This window comes from Elephas maximus, chromosome 2, assembly GCF_024166365.1.
Source record: "Elephas maximus indicus isolate mEleMax1 chromosome 2, mEleMax1 primary haplotype, whole genome shotgun sequence".
In the NCBI taxonomy this organism is placed as follows: domain Eukaryota; kingdom Metazoa; phylum Chordata; class Mammalia; order Proboscidea; family Elephantidae; genus Elephas; species Elephas maximus.
The window spans coordinates 42,531,309-42,549,802 of record NC_064820.1 but is presented as its reverse complement, the minus strand read 5'-3'; the positions used below and the strand labels follow the sequence as shown (position 1 = coordinate 42,549,802).

The window sequence follows — 18,494 nt, the reverse complement described above, 5'->3', positions numbered from 1 at the left end:
ATTCTTTGAGAGTATCAACTATCTCTTCCTCATCTTTGTATTACACTTCACATTGAACAAATGAAATAATTGGATAACTGGATAAATATGAAAAAATGGCTATTTAAATTAGTTGTTGTTAGGTGCCGTTGAGTCGGTTCCGAATCATCCTGACCCTGTATACAGCAGAACGAAACACTGCCCCGTCCTTGCCATCCTCACAGCTATTGCTATGTTTGAGCCCGTTGTTGCAGCCACTGTGCCAGTCTATCTTGTTGAAGGTCTTCCTCTATTTCACTGACCTTCACTTTACCAAGCATGATGATAAAGTAGACTCAGGTCTGGTCCCTCCTGATAACATGTCCAAAGGATATGAGACAAAAGTCTTGCCATCCTTTCTTCTAAGGAAAATTCTGGCTGTACTTCTTCCAAGACAGGTTTATTCATTCTTTTGAGGCCCCATGGTATATTAAGTATTCTTTGCCAACACCATAACTCAAAGGCATCAATTCTTCTTCAGTCTTCCTTATTTATTGTCAGGCTTTCGCATGCATATGAGGCAATTGAAAACACCATGGCTTCGGTCAGGCGCACTTTAGTGACATCTTTGGTTTTTAATACTTCAAACATGTCTTTTGCAGATGATTTGCCCATTGCAATGTGCCATTTGATCTCCTGACTGCTGCTTTCATTGGCGTTGATTATGGATCCAAGTAAAATGAAATCCTTGACAGCTTCAGTATTTTGTTTATCATCATGTTCCTTATTCGTTCATTCTGAGGATTTCTGTTTTCTTTATGTTGAAGTGCAATCCATACTGGAGGCTGTAGACTTTGATCTTCATCAGTAAGTGCTTTAAGTCTTCTTTGCTTTTAACAAGCTAGGTTGTGTCATCTGTATATTGTAGGTTGTTAATGAGTCTTCCTCCAATCCTGATGTCCCATTCTTCTTCATATAGTACAGCTTCTCGTATTATTTGCTCAGCATACAGATTGAATAGGTATGGTGAAAGAATACAACCCTGACGCACACCTTTCTGACTTTAAACCACGCAGCATCCCTTTGTTCCATTGGAACAACTACCTCTTGATTGATGTACAGATTCCTCATGAGCACAATTCAGAGTTCTGGAATTCCCATTCTCCGCAATGTTATCCATAATTTGTTATGATCCACATAGTTGAATGCCTTAGCATAGTCCATAAAACACAGGTAAACATCTTTCTGGAATTCTCTTTCAGCCGGGATCCATCTGACATCAGCAATGATATCCCTGGTTCCACATCCTCTTCTAAATCCGGCTTGAATTTCTGGCAGTTCCCTGTCGATATACTGTGGAATAATTGTCAGAAAAATTTTGCTTGCATGTGATATTAATGATATTGTTCGATAATTTCCACATTCGGTTGGATCACCTTTCTTGGAAATAGGCATAAATATGGATCTTTTCCAGTCGATTGGCAAGGTAGCTGTCCTACAAATTTCTGGCATAGATAAGTGAGCACCTCCAGGTCTGGATCTGTTTGTCCAAACATCTCAATTGGTATTCCATCAATTCCTGGAGCCTTGTTTTTCACCAGTGCCTTCAGAGCAGCTTGGACTTCTTCCTTCAGTACCATCGGTTCCTGATCATATGCTACCTCCTGAAATGGTTGAATGTTTGCCAGTTCTTTTTGGTATAGTGACTGTGTATTTCTTCTGTATTTTTTTAATGTTTCCTGCGTCGTTTAACATTTTCCCTATAGAATCCTTCACTATTGCAACTCAAGGCTTGAATTTTTTTCTCTAGTTCTTTCAGCTTAAAAAATGCTGATTGTGTTCTTTACTTTTGATTTTCTAACTCCATGTCTTTGCACACTTCATTATAATAGTTTGTCTTCTCAAGCCACCCTTTGAAATCTTCCGTTCAACTCTTTTACTTTATCATTTCTTCCATTTGCTTTAGCTAGTCTACATTCAAGTACAAGTTTCAGAGACTCTTCTGACATTTATTTTCGTCTTTTCTTTCTTTCCTGTCTTTTTAATGACCTCTTGCTTTCTTCATATATGATGTCCTTATTGTCATTCTACAACTCTTCTGGTCTTTGGTCATAAGTGTTTACTGCATCAACTCTATTCTTGAGATAGTCTCTAAATTCAGGTAGGATATACTCAAGTTTGTATTTTGGCTCTTGCAGACTTGCTCTAATTTTCTTCAGCTTCAACTTGAACTTGTATGTGAGCAATTGTTGGTCTGTTCTGCAATCAGCCCTTGGCCTTGTTCTGACTGATGATATTGAGCTTCTCTATCATCTCTTTCCACAGTTGTAGTCATTTTGATTCCTATATATTCCACGTGATGAGGTCCACATGTACAGTTGTTGTTTATGTTGTTGAAAAAGGTACTTCAAATGAAGAAGTTATTGGTCTTGCAAAATTCTATCGTGCTATCTTCGGCATCATTTCTATTACCAAGGCCGTATTTCCCAACTATTGATTGTTCTTCTTTGTTTCCAATTTTTACATCCAATCACCAGTAATTATCAATGCGTCTTGATTGCATCTTTGATCAATTTTAGATCGTAAAAAGTTGGTAAAATGGTTCACTACAAAAAAATCAACTAAACACAAAAGAAGTCAGCAGTGGAGGAAATGAAGAACAAAAAAGTATGAGACACGTAGAAAACAAAAAGCAGAATGGTAGAAGTCCTTCAATATTGGTAATTACTTTAAATAAATAAACAGATCCGATTCTTTAATTAAAAGGCAGAGATTGGCAGCATAGGTAAGAAAACATGATACAACTAAATGCTGTCTAGAAGAGGCCCACTATAGATCCAAACACACATATAGATTGAAAGGGAAAAGATAGAAAAAGTATTCTATACAAATAGTAACCAAAAGAGAGATGAGGTGGCTATATTATTATCTGACAAAATACTTTTTTTTTAAATAATTTTTATTGTGCTTTAAGTGAAAGTTACAAATCAAGTCAGTCTGTTACATATAAGCGTATATACACCTTACTCCATACTCCCATTTACTTTCCCCCTAATGAGTCAGCCTGCCATTTTGCCAGTTTCTAACCCTCTCTACCCTCCCATCTCCCCTCCAGACAGGAGATGCCAATACAGTCTCAAGAGTCCACCAGATACAGGTAGCTCACTCATCATCAGGTTCTCTCTCCAACCCATTGTCCAGTCCCTTCCATGTCTGATGAGTAGTCTTCGGGAATGGTTCCTGTCCTGGGCCAACAGAAGGTTTGGGGACCATGACCGCTGGGATTCTTCTAGTCTCAGTCAGACCATTAAGTCTGGTCTTTTTATGAGAATTTGGGGTCTGCATCCCACTGTTCTTCTGCTCCCTCAGGAGTTCTCTGTTGTGCTCCCTGTCAGGGCAGTCATCGGTTGTGGCCAGGCACCATCTAGTTCTTCTGGTCTCAGGATGATGCAAGTCTGTAGTTCGTGTGGCTCTTTGTGTCTCGGGCTCATAGTTATTGTGTGACCTTGGTGTTCTTCATTCTCCTTTGATTCAGGTGGGTTGAGACCAATTGATGCATCTTAGATGGCCGCTTGTTAGCATTTAAGACCCCAGACGCCACAGTTCAAAGTGGGATGCAGAATGTTTTCATAATAGAGTTTATTATGCCAATTGTCTTAAAAGTCCCCTTAAGTCATAGTCCCAAAACCCCTGCCCTTGCCACGCTGACCTTCAAAGCATTCAGTTTATCCCAGAAACTTCTTTGCTTTTGGTCCAGTCCAGTTGAGCTGACCTTCCGTGTATTGAGTATTGTCCTTCCCTTCACCTAAAGTAGTTCTTATCTACTAACTAATCAGTAATTAAACCTCTCCCACCCTCCCTCCCTCCCCCCTCTCATAACCACAAAAGAATGTCTTCTCAGTTTATACTATTTCTCAAGAACTTATAATAGTGGTCTTATACAATATTTGTCCTTTTGCATCTGACTAATTTCACTCAGCATAATGCCTTCCAGGTTCCTCCATGTTATGAAATGTTTCACAGATGTGTCACTGTTCTTTATTAGTGCGTAGTATTCCATTGTGTGAATATACCATAATTTATTTAACCATTCATCTATTGATAGACACCTTGGTTGCTTCCAGCTTTTTGCTATTGTAAACAGAGCTGCAGTAAACATGGGTGTGCATATATCTGTTCGTGTAAAGGCTCTTATTTCTCTAGGGTATATTCCGAGGAGTGGGATTTCTGGGTAGTATGGTAGTTCTATTTCTGACTTTTTAAGAAAACGCCAGATAGATTTCCAAAGTGGTTGTACCATTTTACATTCCCAGCAGCAGTGTATAAGAGTTCCAGTCTCTCCGCAGCCCCTCCAACATTTATTATTTTGTGTTTTTTGGATTCATGCCAGCCTTGTTGGGGTGAGATAGAATCTCATTGTAGTTTTAATTTGCATTTCTCTAATGGCTAATGATCGAGAGCATTTTCTCATGTGTCTGTTAGCTGCCTGAATATCTTCTTTAGTGAAGTGCATGTTCATATCCTTTGCCCACTTTTTGATTGGGTTGTTTGTCTTTTTGTGGTTGAGTTTTAACAGAATCATATAGATTTTAGCGATCAGGCGCTGGTCAGAGATGTCATAGCTGAAAATTTTTTCCCAATCTGTAGGTGGTCTTTTTACTCTTTTGGTGAAGTCTTTAGATGAGCATAGGTGTTTGATTTTTAGGAGCTCCTAGTTATCTGGTTTCTCTTCATCGTTTTTAGTAATGTTTTGTATTCTGTTTATGCCTTGTATTGGGGGTCCTAATTTGTCCCTATTTTTTCTTCCATGATCTTTATCGTTTTAGTCTTTAGGTCTTTGATCCACTTGGAGTTAGTTTTTGTGCATGGTGTGAGGTATGGGTCCTGTTTCATTTTTTTGCAGATGGATATCCAGTTATGCCAGCACATGATTCTTAGGGTTTCTTCTTTTTTTTTTAATTCTTTTATCTGATTTTTCTTCAACTATATTGGTGTCAATTGCTTTATCCTCCAACTCCCCTACTCTGCATTCCAGTTCCTCGATTCTGCTCCTCTGACTTCCTATTGAGTTGTCTAATTCTGTAATTTTACTGTTAATCTTTTGGATTTCTGAATGTTGTCTCTCTATGGATTTTTGTAGCTTATTAATTTTTCCACTGTGTTCTTGAATAATCTTGTTGATTTCTTCAACTGCTTTATAAGTGTGTTCCTTGACTTTTTCTGTAGATTGCCTTATTTCGTTTTTGAGGTCATCCCTGATGTCTTGAAGCATTCTGTAAATTAGTTTTTTATATTCTGCATCTGGCAATTACAGGATTGTATCTTCATCTGGGAAAGATTTTGATTCTTTAGTTTGGGGAGTTGTAGAAGCAATCATGGTCTGCTTCTTTATGTGGTTTTATGTCAACTGCTGTCTCTGAGCCATCTATAAGATATTGTAATGATTTATTTTATATTTGCTCACTGAGTCTTATCTTGTTTCGTTTTGTTTCAATATACGTAGATGGGCTACTAGATTGTGCTGTCTTGATTGTTGTAGCCTTTGAATCACTTATGTCCTCTTACCAGCTGGTTTGGGCCGTTACCAGAAATATAAGCCTAAGAGTCCATTCACTATTCTTGAGTAGAATCTGATTTTGGGTCACCAAGTATGTGGGGTAGATTGTCACCTATTTGCTTAGAGGAGTAGTGGTGATAGTTGTGTGCACCAGATTCTAGTAGCAGCAGGGGGTCACATTCCGGGGGGGCAGGATGCTGACAGGCTTCCCCCAAGTGCCAGTGAGGTAGGTGTGTCTCTATTCCTAAAGCATTTTGGTGGGTGGGCTCTGCAGCTGTACCTTAGGCACCCAATGCATGTACCTCTACAGATTGGTAGAAGTCACTATCCTCAGACCCCTACGGCAGGAGGTTAGGTGGTCTGGGTGGAGCTTCAGCTCTCAGTTCCCCATTGTGGGTCAGTGAGGGCTCTGTTTAATAGGTAGAGATATCAGACCTGGGAAACTTGTCTTTCCAGTAATCCACTAAAACAATTACAGTCAGATCATTATCAGAATTGCCTTTGCATTATAATAGCCACCTTGTTCCCTGTAGGGATGAAAGCCCAAGAATGTGGATCTCATATGCTGGGCTGGAGTTGGTTCTGTATTTTTAGTCCAATTTCAGGAAGTCAGGGAAGGATTCTTGGTCCCTGGGTTTCTTGTAGCTGCTTTTCTCAGGCCAGGAGAATGGGTTAGGAAAAGAGAAAACAAACAAACAAAAAAAAACTGCAGAGCACTTCACTCTCTGGCCCAGGGAATTCCAATGTTAATGAAGTCACCTGGGAAGGGGAGGGGAGGGATCAGATAGATAGAAGAGTGTAGAACCCAGGAATATAGACAAAGTTACTTATCTTGCTTGGTGAGAACTGTTTTATCTGAGATTCCCTAGGGGCGGGTAGCCTGTGTGCGTTGGTGGGTCGAGATTCCCCCCGGGGGTCAGGCCCGCGTCCTGTGCATGTGCTGTCTCAGAAGCTGTGGTCAGTTCCTCCGTTCCCCGTCTAAAGCCCAGCGCCACGGTTCCCCACCTGGGATGCCGCACTCCCGGCTCCAAAACCAGTGTCTGCCTCCCAGTGACTTCTCCTTCTGTCAGCCACGTCGCTGCGCTGCCTGCGTGCAGTGGCTGGGCTTCCCCCGAGGTCACTTCAGGGGGCTAGAGCTGCATTCCATGTTTGCGCCGTCTCAGGATGCCGTGCTCAGCTCCCCTGCGCCCAGTCCAAAACCCGGTGCCAAGGTTTTCTGACTGGGACGCTGGCTCCAGGCTCTGAAAACAGTCGCTGCTTCCCCATGGTTGCTCGTTTGTTCTCTCGTTAGCCCCATTAGTGTGCAGCCTGCTTGCGCTGGCTGAGTCTCTACGGAGTTTACCCCAGGGGGCCTGGGGTTAGGGCTGTATCCCGTGCCTGCCCCGCTCAGCAAGCCGCTATCAGCCCCGCCACTCGGTACCAGGGAACCGCGAAGGCTCAAGGCTGTGGAGTGGGTCGTGGGTTCCAGAAGCGGCTGCTGGTTCAGGGCGCAGCTTTCGCTTACCTGTCACTCAGGTTAACTCTTTAGATCTGTGTTTGATGGTCAGGGTTCGTAGATTGTCATGTATGTGATCGATTCACTTGTTTTTCCGAGGCTTTGTTGCAAGAGGGATCCAAGGTAGCGTCTACCTAGTCAGCCATCTTGGCCTGACAAAATAGACTTTAAGTTAAAAACTGTTACAAGAGACAAAGACATTATCTGATAAAAGAGTCAATTCATCAAGATGATATAACGGTTGTATACATCCATGAACCTAACAACAGAGCCCCCCAAAATATGAAGCAAACATTGACAGAGTTGAAGAGAAAAATAGATGGTTCTGTAGTAATACTTAGAGACTTGAATATATTACTTTCAATAATGGACAGAACTTGTAGACAGAAATCAATAAGAAAATAGACTTTAATGACAGTATAAACCACATAGACCTAACAAACATATACATAAACATAAACCCTCCACCCAACAACAGAATATACATTCTTCAGTCTCCATGATAGACCATATTTTAGGTTACAAACAAGTCTCCATAAGTTTAAGAAGCCCGTAGTCATGTAGAGTATCTCTTTGACCACAATTGAATGAAACTAGAAATCAGTAACAGAGAGAAAAGTAGAAAATTCACAAATACATGAAAAATAAACTACACATTATTAAACAACCAATGGGATAAAAGAAGAAATCACAAGAGAAATTAGAAAATACTTAAAGATTAATAAAAACAAAAACACAACATACCAAAACTTATGAGATACAGTGAAGGTGGTACTCAGAGACAAATGTATTGCTTTAAACAGTTAACATTACAAAAGAAGAAAGACTTTAAAATTAATAACATAACTTTACACCTTGAAGAACTAGAAAAGAGCAAACTAAACCCCAGTAGTAGTAGAAAGAAGGAAATAATAAAGATTAAAGATTAGAGCATAGATAAATTAAATAGACAATAGGTGAGCAAAAGAGAAAATTAATGAAACTAAAAGTTGGTTTTTTGAAAAGATCAAAACATTGACAAACCTTTATGTAGACTGACAAAGAAGACACAAATAGCTAAAATCAGAAGTGAATATGTAGACATTACTACTAATCATACAGAAATGAAGAGAATTATAAGAGAATATTATAAACAAGTGATGCTAACAAATTAGACAATCTAGATGAAATGGACAAATTCCTAGAGTCATGCAAATTACCTAATTTGACTCAGAAGAAATAGGAAATCTCAAAAGATCTATAATGAGTGAAGGAACTGAATTAGTAATCAAAAATTTCCCAAGAAAGAAAAGTCAAGGACCAGATGTCTTCACTGGTGAGTTCTATCAAACTTTTAAAGAAGATTTAATACCAATCCTTCTCAAATTCTTCCACAAAATAGAAGAGGAGAGAACATTTCCTAATTCATTCTGTGGGGCCAACATTCCCCTGATACTAAAGCCATATGGAGACTCTACAAGAAAAGAAAATTACAGATCAATATCCCTTATGAACATAGATGCAAGAATCCTCAACAAAATACTATCAAACCAAATCCAACCGCATACTGAAAGGTCTGGAAAATTGGATAAATAAAAATGAAAAAATAGCTACTTTCATGCTTAAAAAATGAAATAGTCATTTGTAAACATAGATATCAAAGGTGGGTATATGTAGTATTCATATCCTGGCCAAGTAGTATTTATCCCAGGAATGCAAGGGTGGTTCAACATTAGAAAGCAATCAATGTAATACACCATATTAATAGAAAAAGGAAAAACCCCATGATCAGCTCAGTTGAAACAGAAAAGACATTTGACAAAACCAACACCTTTTCATGATAAAGACACTTAACAAACTGGGTCAAAGGAAAATTCCTCAACAGAATAAAAAGGCCTTTGCCAAAAACCCACAGCTAACATCATGTTCTTTAGTCAAAGCTGAAGTTCAGGAACAAGACAAGGGTGCCTCCTTTCATTACTGCTGTTCAGCATTGTATCGGAAGTTCTAGCCAGAGCGGTTAGGTAAGAAAAAGCTATAAAAGGCATCCAAGTTGAAAAGGAAGAAGTAAAACCATCTCTGTTCACACACAATATGATCTTATGTATAGAAAATTCCAAAGAATCCGCAAGAAAGCTATTAGAGCTAATAAATTCAGCAGAGTTACAGGATACAAGATCAACGTACAAAAATCAGTTGTGTTTCTATACACTGCCAATGAACATTATAAAAAGGAAATTAAAACAATTACATTTAAAAGAATAAAATATCTAGGAATAAATTTATCCAAGGAAGTGAAAGACTTGTACACTGAAAATCGTTAAACATTGGTGAAGGAAACCTAAATAAATGAAAAGACATCTCGTGTTCATGGATTAGAAGACTTAATAGTGTTAAGATATCAATACTACCAAAGTGATTTACAGATTCAATGTAAAATTCCACCAGCCTTTTTTGTAGAAATAGGAAAGCTGATCCTCAAATTCACATGGCCTTGAAGCCAAAAGAACTTTGAAAACGAATAACAAAGTTAGAGAACTAACATTTCCTTATTTCAAAACATACTACAAACCTACAGTAGTGTGCTGCTTATATAAAGATAGACATATATAGACCAACAGAATAGAGTTGAGAGGCCAGAAATAAAGTGATACGTCTATAGCCAGTTGATTTTTGACAAGGGTGCCAAGTCCATTCAATGGAGAAAGAATAGTTTTTCCAGAAAATTATGCTGGGACAACTGGATTTCCACATGTAAAATGGATTGGACCCCTACCTCATACCATACATGAAAATTAACTCAAAATAAATGAATGGCCTAATGTAAGTGCTAAAACCAGAAAACTTTTACAAGAAAATATAGGGGTAAATCTTCAGGACCTTATTTTCAACAATGGATTCTTAGTTACAACACCAAAAGCATAAACAACAACAAAATAATAAATTTCTTACTTCATCAAAATAAATTTTGTGCATCAAAGGACATTATCGAGAAAGTGAAAAGACAGCCTACAGAATGGGGAAATCATATATCTGATAAGGGAAAAAATATCTAGGAGATATATATATATATATATATTTGTGTGTGTGTGTATATATAGGGTCGTTATGAGTTGGAATTGACTCTACGGCAATATATATATAATATATATATATAAAAACCAAACCCATTGCTATCAATTCTGACTCATAGTGACCCTATAGGACAGAGTAGAGCTACCCCATAGGGTTTCCAAGGAGTGCCTGGTGGATTCAAACTGCCGACCTTTTGGTTAGCAGGTATAGCTCTTAACCATTACACCACCAGGGTTTCCATGTGTGTATATATATAGCTTAAAAGGAAAAAAAAAAAAAACTCCCACAACTCAACAACAAAAAAACTAACAACCCAATCAAAAAATGAGAAAGGACTTGAATAGACATTTCACTAAAGAAGATATACAGATGGCCAACAAGTACATGAAAAGATGCTCAACATCATTAGTCACTAAGGAAATGAAAATCAAAGCCACAATGAGATATCCCACTTGATGTCTATTATCAGAAAAATGGAAAACAAGTATTGGTGACCATGTGGAGAAATTGTAACCCTCATCCATTGTTGATGAAATTATAACATGGCATAGCCACTATGGAAAATAATTTGGTGATTCCTCAAAAAATGAAAACACAACATACCAAAACTTATGGGATGCAGTCAACATCCCATTGCTGTTGTTTCAGCTGCTAACCACAAGGTTGGTGGTTTGAACCCACCGGTCACTCCTCAGGAGAAAGATGTGGCAGTCTGCTTCAGTAAAGATTACAGCCTTGGAAACCTCATGGTGCAGTTGTGCTCTGTCCTGTAGGGTCGCGTTGAGTCAGATGAGTTGGCAGTCAACGTATGACCCAGCAATTCCACTACCCAAAAGAACTGACAGGAACACAGCTGCTTGTACAAAAATGTTTAGTGCAGCATTATTCACAGTAGCCACCAGGTAGAAACAACCTAAATGTCCATCAACAGATGAATGGTAAAGAAAATGTGGTAAATACATACAATGGAATATTATTCAGCCATAAAAAGGAATGAAGTTCTGAAAAATGCTACCATGTGGGTAAATTTTTAAAACGTTATGCTGAGTGAAATAAGCTAGACACTAAAAGACAAATAATGTATGATCTCACTTATGTGAAATACCTAGAATAGGCAAATGCCTAAAGATAAAAATAGGATAATGGTTACTGTGGGCTGGGGGGAAGGGAAAATAAAAATAATATAAAGGCTAGATAATAAGAGAGTCATCAGAGGCATAAGAAGAAAGGTCCAGGCTTTGGAATCATACAAATGTATATTCATTTCCCAGCGGTCTTGCTTAGTTTGTGCCCTCAGATATGTTAAACCTCTGAATACCAGTAAAACATACCTCATAGGATTGCTGAGAATTATAAGTAAAACATTTTGTGTAAAATTGACAGTAAATGATTGCTATTCATCTTTGAGTTTAAGAAACTATAGTTAATACGTTTCTTAATGAAACTTAATTTGGCATTTGTCTGTGTATTTACTGCCAACAGATTTATGTTCCTGGCTTCTCTGGTTGCCAGAAACATGGTCAGACAAATTTGCCCTGTGACAAAGGACCACAGCTGTGCTATAATGAGAGAACACCAAGTCTGAAAGTAGAGTTTTCTCCTCCTTCATCTGTACATTTGATTTGCCTTCTTGGTTCAAATTAATCACTATATACTGGGCCCCTACTATGAACAAGGCTTGGTGAGCGGATTCAGAGTTGATCAGGAGAAGGTTTCTGTCCTCAAAGAGCTTACAGTAAGAGTTGTGAAAAATCCTGCATGCATCCTAAAGATTTAAAGTTGCCTGTCCTTACAGGAACTGCCACTTTTACCATCCAGGAAAAAGCTGGCGGAGCCCAAGCGGCAATATGGAACGCTGTGCAATCTCCAGGTATCTTCCAAAAGGGTAAGTAATAGAACAATAGAAAGTTTTTGGAGTTAAGAATTTTTTTTTAAATCATAAATCACTCTTAGAAATTTAAACATAGTATTCCAAATGAAGGGTATGACCTTGGGGTATCGTGTGTAAAAGAAGAGGCCTTGGAGTTAGGTTGTTGGTAATTAGCACACCACTTATTCTGTAGCCTTGGGCAAATTCTGAACCCATTTATGTAAGCCTCAGTTTTTTCCACCTGCGAAATAAGGATTATAATAGAATGTATATAAGGGGTTTAGCACAGTGCTGAGCATAAACATGGAGTCCTGGTGGCGCAGTGGTTAAGAGCTCAGCTGCTAACCAACAGGTTGGCAGTTTGAATCCACCGGCTGCTCCTTGGAAACCATATGGGGCAGTTCTGCTCTGTTCTATAGGGTTGCTATGAGTCAGAATCCACCTGATAGCAACAGGTTTGGGTTTTCTTTTTTTTTTCTTGAGCATAAACGCAAGTAGTCAGTAAGATGCTGTGATCACGTAGTCATGGAACACACAGACCCATAAGTTTGGGGATTTTAGGCCTGATTTTGCCCCACCTTTGGATATTTGCCTAAATTATCTAATCAACTAGAGAGACAGAAATTATACCTAATGATGTTAACTCCTAATGTCTCCAGATTTTCCATTCCAACCCCATGCTTCTCTTTACAATTTAAAAAGTACTTCCACATTTATTCCCATGTTAGCTCTCTGTAAGAACCCTGGTAGATAGGCAGGGCAACTATTATCCCCATTCTACAGCTGAGGATACTGAGGCTTAGAGAAGTTAAGTGACTTGCCAGATCTTCTTAGAACAATAAAAATAATACCTAACAGTTTTAGACAGGCACAGAGCCAAGCATTATGTTAACATACATATATTAGCTCACTAACCTTCATATTAATTCAGTGAGGTCTGTGCAGTTATCCTCATTTATAGAGAATAACTAAATTTGGTGGGAATAATGAAGAAAAAAATGCTGATTTATATGCACTATAAAAATGGGAAATACACATGTGGACCTCACCAGATGGAACACACAAGAATCAAAATGACTACTTCTGTGGAAGGAGATGATGGGAGAGCTCAATATCATCAGTCAGAACAAAGCCAGGGGCTAACTGCAGAACAGACGTTCAATTGCTCACATGCAAGTTCAAATTGAAGCTGAAGAAAATTAGAACAAATCCATGAGCGCCAAAGTACGACCTTGAGTATATCCTACCTGAATTTAGAGATCATCTCAAGAATTGATTTGACACCTTGAACACTAATGACCGAAGACCGGATGAGTTGTGGAATGATATCAAGGACATCATACATGAAGAAAGCAAGAGGTCATTAAAAAGACAGCAAAGAAATAAAAGACCAAAGTGGGTGTCAGAAGAGACTCTGAAAGATGCTCTTGAAGACAGAGTAGCTAAAGCAAATGGAAGAAATGATGAAGTAAAAGAGCTGTAGAGAAGATTTCAAAGGGTGGTTTGAGAAGACAAAGTATTATAATGACATGTGCAAAGACCTGGAGTTAGAAAACCAAAAGGGAAGAACATGCTCAGCATTTCCTGAGTTGAAATAACTGAAGAAGAAATTCAAGCCTCAAGTTGCAATATTGAAGGATTATATGGGAAAAATGTTAAATGTTGCAGGAAGCATCAAAAGAAGATGGAAGGAATACACAGGGTCACTGTACCAAAAAGCATTGGTCGATGTTCCACCACTTCAGGAGGAACTGAAGAAAGAAGTTCAAGCAGCATTGAAAGCACTGGCGAAAAATATATCTCCAGGAATTGATGGAATATCAATTGAGATGTTTCAGCAAACAGATGTAGCGCTGGAGGTGCTCAATTGTCTATACCAAGAAATTTGGAAGACAGCTACCTGGCCAACTGACTGAAAGAGACCCATATTTGTGCCTATTCCCAAGAAAGGTGATCCAACTGAATGTGGAAATTATCGAACAATATCATTAATACCACATGCAAGCAAAATTTTGCTGAAGATCATTCAAAAGCGGCTGCAGCAATATATCAACAGGGAGCTGCCTGAAATTCAAACTGGATCCAGAAGATGATGTGGAATTAGGGATGTCATGCTGATGTCAGATGGATCCTGGCTGAAAGCAGAGAACACCAGAAAGATGTTTTCCTGTGTTTTATTGACTATGCTAAGGCATTCAACTGTGGATCATAACAAATTCGACTGTGGATCATAACAAATCACAGGTAACATTGTAAAGAATGGGAATTCCAGAATACTTAATTGTGCTCATGAGGAACCTGTACATAGAATCAGAGAAAGTTGTTCGAACAGAACAAAAGGATACTGCGTTGCTTAAAGCCACGAAAGATGTGTGTCACAGTTGTATCCTTTCACCATACTTACTCAATCTGTGTGCTAAGCAAATAACCTGAGAAGCTAGAGTGTATGAAGAAGAGCACGACATCAGGTTTGGAGGAAGACCTATTAACAACTTGCGTTATGCAGTGAAGAGAACTTGAAGGACCTACTGAAGAAGATCAAAGACCAGAGCCTTCAGTGTGGATTACACTTCAACATAAAGAAAACAGAAATCCTCACAACTGAACCAATAAGCAACATCATGATAAATGGAGAAAAGATTGAAGTTGGCAAGGATTTTGTTTTACTTGGATCCATAATCAACACCTGTGGAAGAAGCAATCAAGAAATCAAATGACATATTGCTTTGGGCTAATCTGCCGCAAAAGACCTCGTTTTCCTGATTCATGTAGCTACAGGGACTGGTGAACCTAAGATTGGCAGGCCAGAGAGCAGGGCTGTTGCTCACAGGCTGTGAAGACCGACGAATCCCAAGATCGGCAGGCAAGACTGCAGGTAAGGTTCCCAAGAAACCGGAGGTCAGGTGAATAGGAGCCAGCTGCAGGATCCAGAACAAGCAAAAACCCCCAAGCCTTATCAGAATGTCTCCTTACACTCAATGCAGGCCATATGCCCAAGGAAGCTCCCTTTCAACTGATTGTGTACTCACAGCAGATCCCATCATGGGGGTGAACACATGTCAAATCTGAACAGGAAAGTGATCACAATATTATATGACTGCCAAAACACTGAGAATCATGGCCCAGCCAAGCTGACACACAACCTTAACCATCAAAATGGTTATCCTAGTTTTTTTTCTTTCAAAGTCTCCTGTTAATCTTTTATAAAAATGTCTTCTGGTTCATAGTATACTCAATAGCTTTTTATTTTTTCTAAGAAATAACCTAGCAGTGTCTAGCTCAACAGATAAAATGCCCCAGAACACAATGTTGCTTCCTATAAACAGCTGAAAATATGCATGTTTATATTATGTTATTTATGAAGGCTTCAAAGATCCAGTGAGTCATGATCTTGAAGTGAGTTATGATGTAGCATGAGGTCTTGCCCATTAAAAGCACTAGATATTTGTTTCATTGTCCAGTGGCATCTCTGCCTCTGAAAGGAAAAAAATGAGTATGACTCTAGGTTTCTAGCTTGGGTAATTCTCTAGACTGTGGCCCACCAATTGCTACAGAGAAGAAACTGGGTTTTCTTTTAGGAGTGGCAGATGTAACGGATTCAGTTTTATAGTTGAGTTTCAGATTCTTCAGGGCTAGATTCTGTAGACACTGCTAATATGTTGTAAAGAAGCCAAGTGGCAGTATCCGCTGTCCTACCAGAAAAAGAATGCTTCCTCTCTGAGGAGAGCCCATGAACTTGCTGGCCTGGTTTTCACTGTGGGGTTTCCTTTTGATATATCACTTAGCTTTCATCTTAGAAAGCTTTCACTGTCCACAACTGGGGAAACTTTGCACATGTTCAGTTTCATAGAATTTTTTTTTATATTGTATTTTTATCTCAAGATTGGATATCCCAAATAAATTCAAGAGAAATGCACTTTGAACTGAAGAGAAGGAAATTACAATGCCATCCCCAGGAAAAAGAGAAAGCTAATGATAACTTCTCAAAGTTTGTAGATACCCCATAGGTGAAGGTTTCACCTAAAATGTAGCACTGTTAATCTTGATTTCAACAGACTTGGTGATGTTTTGATTTTGTCACTCATTCTGGATGCCAATAATTATGGTCTTTTGACAAGAGTGTTGATACTCAATTAATGTAGCAGAGATTGGAGGGGGGCAGTGTTAGTTGGTGTTTAAAGCTTCTGTTAATCTCTTGTCATAGCCTGAATATTTGTAGGAACAACTACTTTATAGCACCCAGCCTCCATTGTTTCCGTCTACTCTGGGGAGTCAGCCTCCACTGTGGTTAAAGTGTTGCTTAGCCACCTGTTGGTTTCTCTCTTTTATCTTTCAGTCTCACTTTTTCTGTTTTAACGGCTGTTTTCTTTTTTTACCACAGTTTGATCATGTGTGCATTTCCATTATCTGCTCATAAGTTTTTTTCAAAAATTGTTCCTTAGTAATATTTACTGAAATCATTATTTTAACATATAACTTTTCAGGGGCATCTCAAAGTACTCAATAATTTCTTTAAACAGTGAAAAAAAAGTCAAACCTTTTTCAACTATAGCACAGTTCCCATGTGGACGCTAAAGTGGTAACCACAGGTGCTACCTAATGACGTGAATCTCATTTCCCTTTCAGACCCTTGGGCTTGTCAGAAGAAAAATCTGTAAGCACTCTTGTCGCACCACCACAACCCCCCTTTGGCACTGATCCAAAAAGCAAGGTTTTACGAAGTTGCCACCTCTGAGATCCAAATAAATAGGCCCATTTCCGACAGATGCGATGACCTCAGGGGGCCCTCTGAGTGCTATTCTCCTTTCATCCCAAAGAGTAGAAAGCTACACATTAGCTCAGGCTCTGGAGGTAGACCATCTCCATCATCTTTGGCAAATTACTTAATCTCTCTAAGCCACATTTTCCTCATTTTCAAAATGGGGATAATACATTCCCCATAGAGGACTGTCATGAAGAATATTCATTCAGTTTTAATCTATCTAGTTCCTACTATATACCAGGCACGGTTAGTCATGAACAATACAAACAACAGCATGTAAATAATATAAGGGAGGGAATGGCCAGATCAGGGGAAGCTACTTTAGATAGGGTGGTTGAAGCGGTTCTGTTTTAAGTGACGTGGGAGTGAAGGTCCTGAATGATGGAAAGTTGTCATGTAAAGATAAAGCAGAACAGTTCCAGGCAGAAGGAACAGGAAGTTCCCTTATATAGAAGCAGACTTGGTATGATAGGCAGAAAAGATCAATATGGGAAAACGGCCAGAGATATGGTTGGAGAGGAAGGCTAAATACCGTACTTTACTCAGTCTGTATGCTGAGCAGGTAATCTGAGAAGCTGGACTACGGGAAGAACAACACAGCATCAGGATTGGAGGAAGACTCATTAACAACCTAAGAGACGCAGATGACAACCTTGTTTGCTGAAAGTGAAGAGGATGTGAAGCACTTACTGATGCAGATCAAAGACCACAGTCTTCAGTATGGATCACACCTCAACACAAAGTCTTACAGCTGGACCAATAAGCAGCATCATGATAAACAGAGAAAAGATCAAAGTTGTCAAGGATTTCGTTTTACTTAGAGCCACAGTCAACACTCATGGAAGCAGCCGTCAAGAGATCAAAAGATGCATTGCATTGGGCAAATCTGCTGCAAAAGCCCTTTTTTAAGTGTTAAAAGCAAAGATGTCACTTTGAGGACTAAGGTGTGCCTGACTGTATCCATGGTATTTTCAGTCACCTCATATGCATGGGAAAGCTCGACAATGAATAAGACCGAAGAAGAAATGATGTCTTTGAATTGTGGTACTGACAAAAAATATCGAATATATGATGGACTGCCAGAAGAATGAACAAATCTGTCTTGGAAGAAGTACAGCCAGAATGCTCCTTAGAAGGATGATGGCGAGACTGTGTCTCACATACTTGGGACATGTTGTCAGGAAGGACCAGTCCCTGGAGGAAGACATCATACTCAGTGAAGTAGAGGCTCAGCAAAAAAGAGGAAGATCTTCAACGAGCTGGATTGACACAGTGGCTGCAACAATGTGCTTAAACATAGCAACGATTCTGAGGATGGCACAGGACTGGGCAGTGTTTCATTCCGTTGCACATAGGGTCACTGTGAGTCAGAACCGACTTGATGGCACCTAACAACAACAAAGGCAAAAGGTTTGGGTTTTAGTCTGGACCCAGTGGGACTCCATTGGAGGGAATTAAGGAGGGAGGTAATATAATTTATCTTTTAGAACATGTAGGAGAAAAAGAACAAAAGAAAACAGACAAGGAGAGAAATGTGTTTTGGTTAGAGTTAAAACAATGGGAATGGAAGGAAGTGGTTAGATTTGGGATATATTTGTATGTATTTTTTGTCTTAGATATTTTTTAATTTTAATTTTTTTTTACTGAACTTTAGATGAAGATTTACAGAACAAACTAGTTTCGCATCAAACAGTATACACATTATTGTATGACATTGGTTAACAACCCTGTAACAAGTCAACATTCTCCCTCTCAACCCTGGGTTCCCTATTACCAGGTTTCCTATTCTCTCCTGCCT

General features: G+C 39.0%; 1 protein-coding gene across 3 annotated transcripts in view; it reads left to right on the top strand.

The window, feature by feature from the left end:
• The window catches only part of CPLANE1 (ciliogenesis and planar polarity effector complex subunit 1), a 182,258-nt gene that overhangs the window by 158,391 nt on the left and 5,373 nt on the right, over positions 1 to 18,494 (top strand). For all 3 annotated transcript variants that reach the window (XM_049862496.1, XM_049862491.1, XM_049862506.1), the window contains one exon: positions 11,860 to 11,949. In XM_049862496.1, coding sequence (XP_049718453.1) covers positions 11,860 to 11,949 — 90 coding nt within the window. The remainder of the gene's footprint in view (positions 1 to 11,859; positions 11,950 to 18,494) is intronic.